At 39.8% G+C, this 13,483-nt stretch overlaps 1 protein-coding gene across 1 annotated transcript in view; it reads right to left on the reverse strand.

Annotated features, from left to right (window-relative positions):
• Positions 1-13,483, reverse strand: part of LOC145391241 (uncharacterized) — a 145,231-nt gene that overhangs the window by 127,301 nt on the left and 4,447 nt on the right. Inside the window, exons 3-4 of the mRNA XM_080265917.1 lie at positions 12,772-12,866; positions 11,416-12,386 (exon numbers count right to left, since the gene is read on the reverse strand). Of these exons, the coding sequence (XP_080122043.1) occupies positions 11,416-12,386; positions 12,772-12,866 (1,066 nt within the window). The remainder of the gene's footprint in view (positions 1-11,415; positions 12,387-12,771; positions 12,867-13,483) is intronic.

Genomic DNA, 13,483 nt, shown 5'->3' on the forward strand with positions numbered 1-13,483 from the left:
ATATCGTAAGTCTTCGTTAAAATACGCCTGCTGTATCGTTCATATTTGGCTTTAACTCCAGAGCATATTACATAATATTGCCCATTAGTGCCACTGGAAATGCATTGAGGATTACCCACTCTTGCCCGAAAAACACTACTGATTGTATGAAAAATATGATATTACAGAAAATATTCCTAAACAAGGATTTCCTGTACTTTCATGTAGTTCTTGGAGTGCAAAATATTGCAGCATTAATTAACAATATTCTTTACTAATTATGCACCGTACTAAGAAAATCAGTGACATCCATATCTTCTGGACTGTATTACTGCCACTGTAACAAAGAGCTACAAATTTTATTTCAGAAAACTGATGCTGAATTTTTACACGCTACCAAGGAATATCTGCCATCAAAACGCCTCAAGTTAACTCAATCGAAAGAAGAGATAACAGCTCACCTGAAGCAGTTGAAAGATTAATATATGAAAAACGATATTATAAAGATGAAGTGGGGCAGATGCTTAGCTGCGATAATCGTTTCAGTAACTTACGCTTCTAAGCCTGTGACCTGGCAATTTTCCACTATTGTAGGAAACAAAGACACCACTTCATTCAGGTTACCATAGTTACCTCCACCAGGTGGTACCCTAGATAGGTTACCATTGTCACCTCCACCTGGTGTTATCCTAGATAGGTTACCATGGATACCTCCAGTAGGTGTTACCCTAGATACTCAATATACCTGCAGCCAACAAAGGGTTAAACGACACAAGTAGAGTGACAGCAGATGGATTCAAACTGGCGCTCTCGTGCCGACAACTGCATAGCGAGTAGTGCTTAGCACTCGGCCACCGCGACAGTGGTGACATGAATAGTGGAAATTTTATGACGAATTTACTACAGAAAGTTTCCGCTTTAGCTAACTGAATTCGTCTAGCCGTAACAAGAATATACTTTACTATAGTAACCACACTCACGCTCAAGACATTAATACACAACTATCCATCATCATCATTAGTATCCTGGCCGTGGTCGTCATGGTGATGATGATGGTGATGAGGTTTATCTACGAGACACAACGAAAGAGAAAGCACAGATAAGCAAGCTGCCAACTAGCATGCCTCGAAGCCCAGTAAACACACACACACACACACACACACACACACACACACACACACACACACACGTTCATATCACCCAAGACTGGAATTTTGGCTTCTCAAAAGCAAAAGCCATTGACAAATATTTATTTTTGAAAATTCCTTTTTAGATGAGCTACATATACATATCCATCAGTCCACCTGGGTCCCATGTCAGTACCGTTGCTTCCACGGTAGTAAAACTCGTGATGATCCTGAATCTTTGTCCCACCTTAATAATGAGGTGAGATAAGATTAAGAAAAAGGGAAATAAAGGGTACAAAATGGAGAACTATCCATGAACTGGCCCACACAGTCATCCACACACCATTCAAACACCGAACATCCTCGCTCCACCACGGAAATCTGATCAATGTAATTTTTTTTTCCATTTTTCTTTATAGATAAGCCACACCTACACCTATAAAACAACATTGTCCCGTCCACTATCAAGTATGGAAAGGTGTGGCAGATCTTGTCCTGTGCTTCTTTGTACGGTACAAATACTTCATTGAAGCAAATCCATCTGCCCTCAGAATTACTTGTATTTCAGAAAACATCAGTTTACCTGGAAATCACCCAGAAATATCCACCATCTAAGCACACGAAACCAAGCCAATATCCCCGTATCACTAATGCATAACCAACTTACACGTTGCCATCTATTATACCAAAACAAGTATTCGCCAACCCAGCCCCTCAATTAACTCCCGCCCTTGATCCAGCAAAAGCCAGCACACATTTTAAGGTGACCGGAAGCAGCCAGTTAAGTGGGAATTTGGCCTTACCTGAGAACGTAAGCCTGGGACGTGAGGTGGGACGTTTTCATTTCTAATTTGGTTCTGAGTTTAGGAAGGGGACGTTGACCAGAAGTTATATAACAGTAATGATAAAATTAATGATGATGATGATGATGATGATGATTATACAACAACAACAACAACAACAACAACTACTACTACTACTACTACTACTGCTAGTAATAATAATGGTAATATTAACTGAACAGTAAAAAGAACAGAAGCAACAACAATAATAACATTGCTACTACTACTAATAATAATAATAACAACAACAACAGCAACAACAACAATAATAATAATAATAATAATAATAATAATAATGTGTAACAGGATACAGACACAAAGCAAGATGAACTGCAAGATAAAGACTGGGAGCTGAGATGTATTAAAGCCTAGCTCGTTTAAATTATCTTGGAGTTGTAGATTGGAAAAATATCAGAATGGAGTGCAATGTTAAGGAGATATTGCTAAAGGGAACTGAGAACTTCACATTATGTTGAAGGGAAGCACCATTAGCTGAAATATTATGCTGCCAACACTCTCACACAGCACTGAAACCAGGAGACTCTGTGACAGAGATTTTGTGTTTTATAATCTTTATGAATTATCCTTTTCAGAACAGATGCTGGCAGAAGCAGGATAGACGGTTTCACAAATTTATGAGTATTTTAAAATGAAGAAAAGGAAAATAACGGAGAGATATGGAACTCTTGATTACATAAAGAGCACATTGAGATGGTACAGACATTTTCAAAGAATGCACATAGGTAAGCTGTCAAAGAAAGTATTTGAAAGTGAGGAAGAATGTAGGACGAGGCACAACTTACGTGGTATGGAAGAAGGGAGTGTAACATGGTATTGCCAAGAGAGAAGAAGAGTGTTTACAGATGAGACAGGTATGTCTAGCTGAGGTACACGTAGACTGAAGGCGATGCTTTTATTGCCATTCCCTGTCGAGACAGATGATGATTATGACGGGTGGTAGTGACGAAAATGGTGCTGGTGGTATTATAATATCAGTATTAATCTGGTTAAAGCCATGTGATTTTATTCAACTTAGGAATTGCCTCTTGTGCAGAAAATGTCTTCCTCTTCAGTCTGGTACTTTCCCCTACAATTTATTAATCTTAGAAGAGACTCTGGTAGTGAAGAACGTGACATTCCTCTTTCCTACTGCCAATATTTTTAGAAGCATCGCATGGATTTCAAATATTCCGGTCATACCGTAAGTGTGAAACAAGCAAACACATAACTGTCAAACGATTACACACACACACACACACACACACACACACACACACACACACACACATATCTATGTTTATATCTATCTATCTATCTATATCTGTCTATATACCTATCTATCTATCTACATACTGGAGAGAGAGAGAGAGAGAGAGAGAGAGAGAGAGAGAGAGAGAGAGCGTATCTGCAAGAATATCTTCACGAGTATGGGGAGAGAAAGAGAACGTGGCCCTCCCTCCCTCCCTCTCTCTCTCTCTCTCTCGCTCTCTCTCTCTCTGTATTAATATTTTCCATTACATATGTGACTTCGGTTTAGCAGTACCCTCATTGTTAACGTCGGATCACCCCACTGGGGCCGTATAATCTGTGTGGCCTATGTACTCATAGTTGTGGAAATCTGTTTGTTTATCTGCCTCTACTCTCTCTCTCTCTCTCTCTCTCTCTCTCTTTCTCTCTCTCTCTCTCTCTCTCTCTCTCTCTCTCTCTCTCTCTCTGCACGATGGATAAATTCAGACATATTGTTGCTGACGAGCATTTATTCACATTTTTCTCATTCAGGTCTCTCTCGTGGTAGACAGATTCATCAACGCCTTTCGTATCGCAAAAGAAATCATTCTCATTTATATCCTCGACAGGAACATTTATACACTTCTTTCTATAATCGACAAAAACATTTACACACATCATTATCTTTGAAATACTGACATGCTTCTCAAGAGACTTTTCACGTATTTCTCCTCGATGGCTGCATTTAAGTACTACAAATGCTTCTCATGCATAAAGGTATTATTTTATGTATACATTTCCACAGTATTGTTTCCCACACATCTCTTTGGTCGACAGAGGATGACATGGATAAACCTCTCACTCCCTCGCTCCTCTTACTGTTTTATTTTTTATAAATGTTTGAGCTTCTGTATTAGCAGATATATAGAGATGAGACTGATAAATAAACTGAAAGAGAGAGAGAGAGAGAGAGAATTATAAGCATAATTCTCTTTCATGCGCATTCATTATCTTCCTATTTACAGCCAGCCCTCAATTTCATGCTTCTGCATATATGTTTTTAGGCTGTGTATTCATATTCTTATCATTGTGTCCTACCCTGCAACTCTTAGTCTGTGTATTACCCCCTCATGGTCGAAATAACTCTAATGCTGTATTCAGACGCGACTGAAAATTATATTCAGGTGAGAGGGAGTTATTGGAACGTGTGAGAGTTAGCCATGCCTCCTCATCTAATTTCTACGTGTATATTTTGAAGCCATGTATTTTTATTAGCATGTTTTTCCAGTAACTCTTTGGCTGTATATTAACACACTGATTTTCCTATGAATCATACGGCGTTAAATAGAAAAGAATCTTCAGTACGTGGTGGTCATGAGGGGGCTAATGATGACAATATTGACACTTCTCGTTGGTTATGGATGCTCCCTAGTACCTCTTCCATAACGATTTATATTTGGATATGGCTAGTTAATATCAATTTGTTTGTTATTCATACTGATTGTGGTGTTATCTGAGTTATTTAAACAACACAGAAGAGAACAGTCGGGGTAATCATCAAAATAAATCGCTTAGGAAGAGGTGTTAGGGAGCTTCCTTAATTAACAATTATATGGGCTTTAGGGTTGTATGCTGAAACCTGAAATCGCAAAGTGGAATGTAGACCCTAAATATTTTATGCCGATTTTTGAAGTACGTGATGATTCTGGAACATATCAGGCCTTCCTGTATGGTTGCTGGCTGCGTGATATAATATAGGTTGCAGGCTGACGATACCTAATAACCACAGGTGTTTCATAACCAACCTTTAATAATTAAGTTTTTGTACTTCACTTTGAGATATAAGGTTTAATTTTATGACTATCATTCTCCCTTGGCTCACTCCCACCTAAGATCATCTGGCGTTCGCTTAAATATAGTAGGTTGCATGAGTTATACTGGTCATGACCAGGCTAACATCTTCAAATACTATCCTTTTTTTTTCGATTATTCTAGTATCTTTAGACAGCTTTATTCATATCATGTTAGCCGTAGAGTTGGAAAATTTCATGAAGTCTATGAGTAAATCTAACTTTTCAAGGTCGACGTGTTTCTTCATAATAATCAAGAGGAGGCAGAAGGAATAAGCTTTTGATGACATTATCGGAGTGGAGGGATTAGTCTGCTCTTTCTGTCTGAGTTCGAATATATTACTTTTTTATTATTCCGTCTCTTTTGGGGGGAGATTCCTCATTTTAACTCTCTTAAAACATGGATCTTCGGGTTCTTTTCACCCCTGTTTATCTTTCTCTTTGTTGTGTTTTGATTGCCTCAGGAGGTATCGCAACGCATCTTCTACAGCGACTTACACTGCATAATACACACCTTTACTGCATGTGCGGTGCTAGAGTTTGACGCATTCACGTGTTGCCACCAGTATGGCTGAGTGGCTCCACTACCCAGCTATACAAACGTCCTTCAGTTCCCTCCCTATCCCCCAAAAGGAGATTGATGGACCGTAGCAGGAGGACAACTTCAGCCTGTAGTCCACTGCCTGGGTTCAAATTTCACATGAATCTGGTGCAATTACGATTACTACTACTGCCACTACTACTACTACTACTACTGCCACTACTACTGCTGCTACTACTACTACTACATCCATTACTCTTGCTGCTCCTGCTGCTGCTAGTGCTGCTGTTGCTGCTGCTGTTGCTGCATGTGCATTTGTATTTTACTTGAACAATCTATGTTGATATCAAGTAAATAGAAATAACATACAAGGCAATAGAAAGGAAAAATGAGAGATACGAAAACGCACAGAATATCACCTATGGGCTACACGAGTGTCATTAAGACATACAAAATATTTTGATAAAGGGCCAAACTTTCCTCAGACTTTAACATGGACCTGTTGAATACACAATCAACGATGTTGATGACGATAACGATGATGGTGATGAAGAATAAGAAAATAGAAGAAGAAGAAGAAGAAGAATATAAGACAGTAGAAAAAGAATGAGTAAGAAAAAAATACATATGGTAATAATAAGAAAAAAAAAAAAAAAAAACTGAAAAAAATTATTTAATGATAAGGAGAAAAAGAATATGGTGATGGTGATGATGATGGATGACGGATATTGATGATGATGAGAAAGGTGATGATAAAGTTGACGATGATATGGATGATGATGATAAAGATGGTGATAATGATAATGAAAAATGACTTGCTTTATGGATTCATGTCCAGCCCTAGTGACGATCTAATCACATTTCTTTACCAGACTGGTGTATCCTATTATGTATACCACTGCTGTAACCCCAAGCATGATAAGTCGCTAAGAAGGAGATGCTAAGAGATTTTCAATGCCAAAAAATATATGGATTTGTGGATAAGGCTAGAGAAAAAGACTACATAATCATTCTCTCTCTCTCTCTCTCTCTCTCTCTCTCTCTCTCTCATCTTCAGCTAATCGTCTTATCTTTATTCCAATACATTTGTTCATATTAGCTGTGTGTTATCACCCATGTCTCTCTCTGCCTGTCTGTTATCTGTGTCTGTCCTTAATCCCCTCAGTACAATACGATACTCTTTTTTTTATACCAAGGGCCACAGGAAGCGCTATGGATTAAAGTTTTTCTCAGTGCGTGTGTGTGTCTCTTTATTAACATTACAATTCAGCAGCTTCACTCGGATTGCAATTAAACTTGTGAGAAGAACTGAAGGGCAGCCAAGGAACTGACCTATTGTTTTTAAAGGCCCATTGTTTGTTACGGCCAAGGTCACATGGTAAAGTCAACTACACAGTTTTGATCTGATTTAGACCAAATTTAGTGAAACATTAAGAGAAAGCAAGAGGAGAAAATATTCTGAGTACAATCAGTCAGAGGTAAAGGTCATAGACATGAGGTCAGATTTTTATTATCTGGGTGCCTCTGCATCTGGAAATATATATATATATATATATATATATATATATATATATATATATATATATATATATATATATATATATATATATATATATATATATATATAATCTGATTTTCACCAATACTGTTGGAATGGTTTCGGGTTAGTCATAGGGTTGACCTATTGTTTGAGATGTTTTAAATCAAAGATCAAGGTCAAATGGCAAAGCCAGCTTAAAGTTGTTATTTAGTTTTGACCTACCTCTGTGGAAGGGCTCGGGGTAACGCAAGGATGAAAGGATTTAATTTTAAGAACAACCAAAAGTCAAGGACAAAAGTCCAGGTTATATGGCAAGGTAAATTTTATAGTTTTTCTCTGATCTTGCCCACACCTGATGGAGTGGTTAGGAGTACGGCAGGAACGAAGGGATGTAATTTTAAGAACAATCAGACAGTGATCAAGGTCACAAGGCAAGATCGAAGTTCAGCCCACATGTGTCTGCTTGAAAGCAAAGTAACTAAGGCCCTTTTAATCTGATTTTAAACAAACTTGGTAGAAATGTTGAGGGTCAGTCAATGGATTTACCTTTTGTTTTTGAGAACAATAAGTCAAGAATTAGGGTAATGTGGCGAGAGTACTTTAAAGAGTTTTAATTAAATTTTGACAAAATGGCAAAACTTTTTGGCATGATTCTAAGGCAGGCACGAATAGAGATTCGACTTTGAGTACAACTTGTCAAAAGACAAGATTGCTGGGTGAGGTCAAATGGTCGACACAATAACTCAAACAGTTTTTATAAGATTTGTACCAGTCATGGTGGAAGGTTTGAGAGTCAGCCATTGATGAAGCTATTCGATTTTGAGTATAACATATCAGAAGTCAAAATCACAGGAAAAGATAAACTCTCATAGTTTCTACAATTGATGCAAACCTTTAATTCTGTCTCTCACAAATCTTTTTGGTAAACGATATGCTTCAGTTCCGTAAGCTTTACCATTTTGCGCCAGGAAAGTTTATTGACCAGTAAACCTTCAGACCTTCACCTGTCCAGTACTTTTTATTTATTTTTCCTCCTAGTTCCACCCTTTTGTGGGAAAAGCAATGATAATGATTTTGATGATTTTTTCATACATTTTTGGATGCGGGAACATTTCTAGAAGTGACTCTGTCCATGTGCCATTCATAATCGATATTTGGAAACGAGGTTCTTCACTCTTCCAGAATTTAACGACTTGGCGAAGCATTATCACATAACACATCATACCGCCCTCTCGCACCGCACTACACAAATTCACATTCTTGCACCAAACCATATAGAAGTGGCCTGAAGTTTCCGCATCTAGCACCTTCGTACTTGTTATACATTTTCTTTGCCCAAACTTTCCTCTTTTCTACTCGGTGGCATGGTTGTTAGTTTTTGATAGTTTTGTGTCGGAGAGGACACAAATGGAAATGTAGCAAAGGACATAGATTAAATGATCTGGACAGCGGTAACCTATCCACGGTGCCGATTATGTAGACAGAGAGATAGTAAAGGTGAGAGATACTAATGGTTTACCTGTTGCTGGTTTTCCACTCCACCCTTCCCTGTAATATTATCTCCTGTGTTTCGTTTATGTTTTTCTCTCATGTTTTTCTGCTTCCTTTCTCCGTCGCCACTATTCTTCATCTTCGTGATACCAGGTCTGAGTTTAGTCTCAGCCATAATCCATTGTCTTCTCCCCAGCGCAGGTAAGATCTGCAAAGAATAGACGCTAAAAACTGGAACTCATCGCCACAAAACAGAGTAGTGACACTCATGGCAGAGAGAGCATGATACATGTTGCAAGAGGAGAGAGAGAGAGAGAGAGAGAGAGAGAGAGAGAGAGAGAGAGAGAGAGAGAGAGAATTAACTGAAATCTGGCTACGAAGCATTACTGCAGAAACGGCAGTCTGCATAATTCACATACGTCTCTCTCTCTCTCTCTCTCTCTCTCTCTCTCTCTCTCTCTCTCTCAAGCTGTCTGAGTGTGGCAACCCCCAAAACATTTCACGATATATCCCAGGATTTCAGATACGCATTTTAGTTGTGTTCATCTATTCTTCTCTCTCTTTTTTTTTCCTGACAGACAACACCAGCCTGTTCGAAATATATTTGCTTTGGAATTCGAGTCGCGTGGTACCCCCCCCCAAAAAAAAAAATAAAAACACAAAGCACAGGGCAGCTATCGAGACCTATGCAAATTTTAAGGATTTTTTTAAAGGTCGTGCAATTTTTTCCGTTTTGTTTTTTGAGGCGCTTCTTTGTCACGTATGCATGGGTTATTTTATGGCTGTTTGTGTATTATGTTTTATTCTTATTTCCTTTTTCTTTTATTTTCTTCTCTTTTTTTCCTTTCTTCTTCACCTGATCTTGTTCATTGTTTTCTGCTCGTAACTCTCCTTCACAACTGAGCCTGATTTAAAGTTATTGCGGAAAACACACACACACACACACACACACACACACACACACATGTAACTTTCTATGCCGAGAAGGAAATATAGGGAAGGTGCCCACAAAAAATTATAAAAAATGAAAAAAAAAAACACGCTAGATACAAAATATATTTATCAGCACGCCACGACATATAGTGATTAAAAGGTATAGGAGTTATGAGTAGTGTGAAATTCAAGCAGAGAAGCCTAATTCCAGAGATGAAATAATGAATGACCACTTGTATCAGTTTACTCTCTCTCTCTCTCTCTCTCTCCAGGAAGACAGTACCAGAGATGACCTATTGCATACATGAATGGCCAATAGTATTACTCTCTCTCTCTCTCTCTCTCTCTCTCTCTCTCTCTCTCTCTCTCTCTCCAGGAAGACAGTACCAGAGATGACCTATTGCATACATGAATGGCCAATAGTATTACTCTCTCTCTCTCTCTCTCTCTCTCTCTCTCTCTCTCAAATACTCATACAAGACGATTACAAAAGACTTTCCTTACTTGAATTTGACAGGATGAGTGAGATAAGAATGTGAGTGAGGTGAACAAAGTGAATATGCGTAGTGAGTGATGGTGTGAATGAGGTGAGTATAAGAGTAAGAATGTGTGTGTGTGTGTGTGTGTGTGTGTGTGTGTGTGTGTGTGTGTGTGTGTGTGTGTGTGTGTGTGTGTGTGTGTGTGTGTGTGCGATTGAGAATGTGTGTGAGATGTGAATATGAGTGAGATTAGTGTGAGAGCTGAGAGTGTGAATGAAGTGAAACTGTGAGTGAAACAGGGTGAGTGATTTTAAAGTGTGAGTGAGATGAGTGTGTGCGAGATGAGAGTGATTAGAGAGTGTGAATGGGATAAGAGTGTGGGAGAGATGAGAGTGGGAGTGTGATGAGAATGTACGTGAGGTGAGAATATGAGTGATAGTGTGAGTGAGATGAAACTGTGAGTGAGATGGGAGTGTGAGTGCGATGAGAATGTGAGTGAGATGAGTGTGTGTGAGATGAGAGTGAGGTGAGAGTGTGAATGGGGTGAGTGTGAGAGAGAGACGAGAGTGTGAGTGAGATTAGAATGTGAGTAAAATGAAAGTATGAGTGAGGTGAGAGAGTGGGTGAGGTGGGAGTGTGAGTGAGATGAGTGTGTGGGTGAAATGAGAGTGTGAATATGATGAGAATGTTGGTGAGGTGATTTTGTGAATTTGGTGAAATGAGATGAGTATGCATGAGACGTGAGTATTAGTGAAACAAGAGTATGTCTGAGATGAGATGTAACTAAAATCAAAGCATGAGCTAGTGTGAGTGTTAGTGAGAGTGAGATTAGAGGGAAGAGTGATAGTGTGAGTGTAAATTAGAGTGTGAGTTATGTGAGAATGTGACTGAGGTACGTGTGAGTGAGGGACACTTTGAATGAGATGAAGGTGAGTAAGTGGAAGCGTAAGTAAAACAGTGCTTTGGAGAGTAAGATGAATGAATGACAGAGGTGTGTGTGTGTGTGTGTGTGTGTGTGTGTGTGTGTGTGTGTGTGTGTGTGTGTGTGTGTGTGTGTGTGTGTGTGTGTGTGTGTGTGTGTGTGTGTGTGTGTGTGTGTGTGTGTGTGTGTGTGTGTGTGTGTGTGTGTGTGTGTGTGTGTGTGTGTGTGTGTGTGTGTGTGTGTGTGTGTGTGTGTGTGTGTGTGTGTGTGTGTGTGTGTGTGTGTGTGTGTGTGTGTGTGTGTGTGTGTGTGTGTGTGTGTGTGTGTGTGTGTGTGTGTGTGTGTGTGTGTGTGTGTGTGTGTGTGTGTGTGTGTGTGTGTGTGTGTGTGTGTGTGTGTGTGTGTGTGTGTGTGTGTGTGTGTGTGTGTGTGTGTGTGTGTGTGTGTGTGTGTGTGTGTGTGTGTGTGTGTGTGTGTGTGTGTGTGTGTGTGTGTGTGTGTGTGTGTGTGTGTGTGTGTGTGTGTGTGTGTGTGTGTGTGTGTGTGTGTGTGTGTGTGTGTGTGTGTGTGTGTGTGTGTGTGTGTGTGTGTGTGTGTGTGTGTGTGTGTGTGTGTGTGTGTGTGTGTGTGTGTGTGTGTGTGTGTGTGTGTGTGTGTGTGTGTGTGTGTGTGTGTGTGTGTGTGTGTGTGTGTGTGTGTGTGTGTGTGTGTGTGTGTGTGTGTGTGTGTGTGTGTGTGTGTGTGTGTGTGTGTGTGTGTGTGTGTGTGTGTGTGTGTGTGTGTGTGTGTGTGTGTGTGTGTGTGTGTGTGTGTGTGTGTGTGTGTGTGTGTGTGTGTGTGTGTGTGTGTGTGTGTGTGTGTGTGTGTGTGTGTGTGTGTGTGTGTGTGTGTGTGTGTGTGTGTGTGTGTGTGTGTGTGTGTGTGTGTGTGTGTGTGTGTGTGTGTGTGTGTGTGTGTGTGTGTGTGTGTGTGTGTGTGTGTGTGTGTGTGTGTGTGTGTGTGTGTGTGTGTGTGTGTGTGTGTGTGTGTGTGTGTGTGTGTGTGTGTGTGTGTGTGTGTGTGTGTGTGTGTGTGTGTGTGTGTGTGTGTGTGTGTGTGTGTGTGTGTGTGTGTGTGTGTGTGTGTGTGTGTGTGTGTGTGTGTGTGTGTGTGTGTGTGTGTGTGTGTGTGTGTGTGTGTGTGTGTGTGTGTGTGTGTGTGTGTGTGTGTGTGTGTGTGTGTGTGTGTGTGTGTGTGTGTGTGTGTGTGTGTGTGTGTGTGTGTGTGTGTGTGTGTGTGTGTGTGTGTGTGTGTGTGTGTGTGTGTGTGTGTGTGTGTGTGTGTGTGTGTGTGTGTGTGTGTGTGTGTGTGTGTGTGTGTGTGTGTGTGTGTGTGTGTGTGTGTGTGTGTGTGTGTGTGTGTGTGTGTGTGTGTGTGTGTGTGTGTGTGTGTGTGTGTGTGTGTGTGTGTGGTTATCGTTAAATATCAAGTTTTGCAGATTCAGTCCGTCTGAGGTTTGAAATAAGTGGTACTGGGATTCTGTTGCTTATATTAACTGTATACAAAACTTAAGAAGTACAGGATTTGGCCAGGACGATGTAGAGGCACAGTTTACCCTGGTGATAGTCAATGCTAGTCTTCCCTGTCATGACAGCGTGAGAAAGGGCTGTTCTGAAACGCTGAGCTTAGTAAAATCCGTAACTAACTAGAGTCAGCAGTTAGGGTTGCCACAGCGTATGATTTAGTAATGTAAAAACAGGTAATTAAAAATTCTGAATGCATTAGAACGATTAAGAATGATTATTTATATGTTTTTGTTGTTAATATACTGTATATATATACGCAAGTGGGACCAATAGACGTGTGTGTGTGTGTGTGTGTGTGTGTGATAAAAAGTGAGAGGTGTGAGTGAGATATGTGCGAGTGAGGTGCGACCGTAAAGTACGAATGAATCCGCTGTGAGTCGTTGTAAATAACAGCATAAGAGTGAGTCAGGTAGGCTAATTATTTCAGAGTTATCATTATATTTAGTTTTCTTACATCATCATCATCAGCAACAACGTGCTAACAGGTATCATCATCAGCGTCATCATAATCATCATCATTGCCATCATCATCATCACCATCACATCATCATCATCTACAGCATTATCATCATCAAAACCCCATATCTCACTAACAAACAGTCTGCAGGATCTAAAAAAAAAAAAAAAAAAAAAAAACTTGCAAACATAATCGAGCAACATAATTACAAATGCAAGTTGAATAGGTCAGCTGAACAAAACGCGTACATTAGCGAATAAATGATGCATATTTCCCTCGTAGGCTCCTCATTATTTGCCCTAAATCCAAATTAAACTGGAAGGTTAACTGTAGACCCATAAACTCTACGCCTTTTTAACTCTCTCGTGGCTGCATCTTCGTGTATTTGTTTTAGTTCAAGTTAGACGATTTTATTCAGTTGAGAGAGAGAGAGAGAGAGAGAGAGAGAGAGAGAGAGAGAGAGAGAGAGAGAGAGAGAGAGAGAAAGAGAGAGAGAGAAGGATGTGGCAAAAAAAATATATATATATCCT

Source organism: Coenobita brevimanus, chromosome 2, assembly GCF_032717465.1.
Source record: "Coenobita brevimanus isolate Jiangsu-jjx chromosome 2, ASM3271746v2, whole genome shotgun sequence".
NCBI classification, from domain to species: Eukaryota; Metazoa; Arthropoda; class Malacostraca; order Decapoda; family Coenobitidae; genus Coenobita; species Coenobita brevimanus.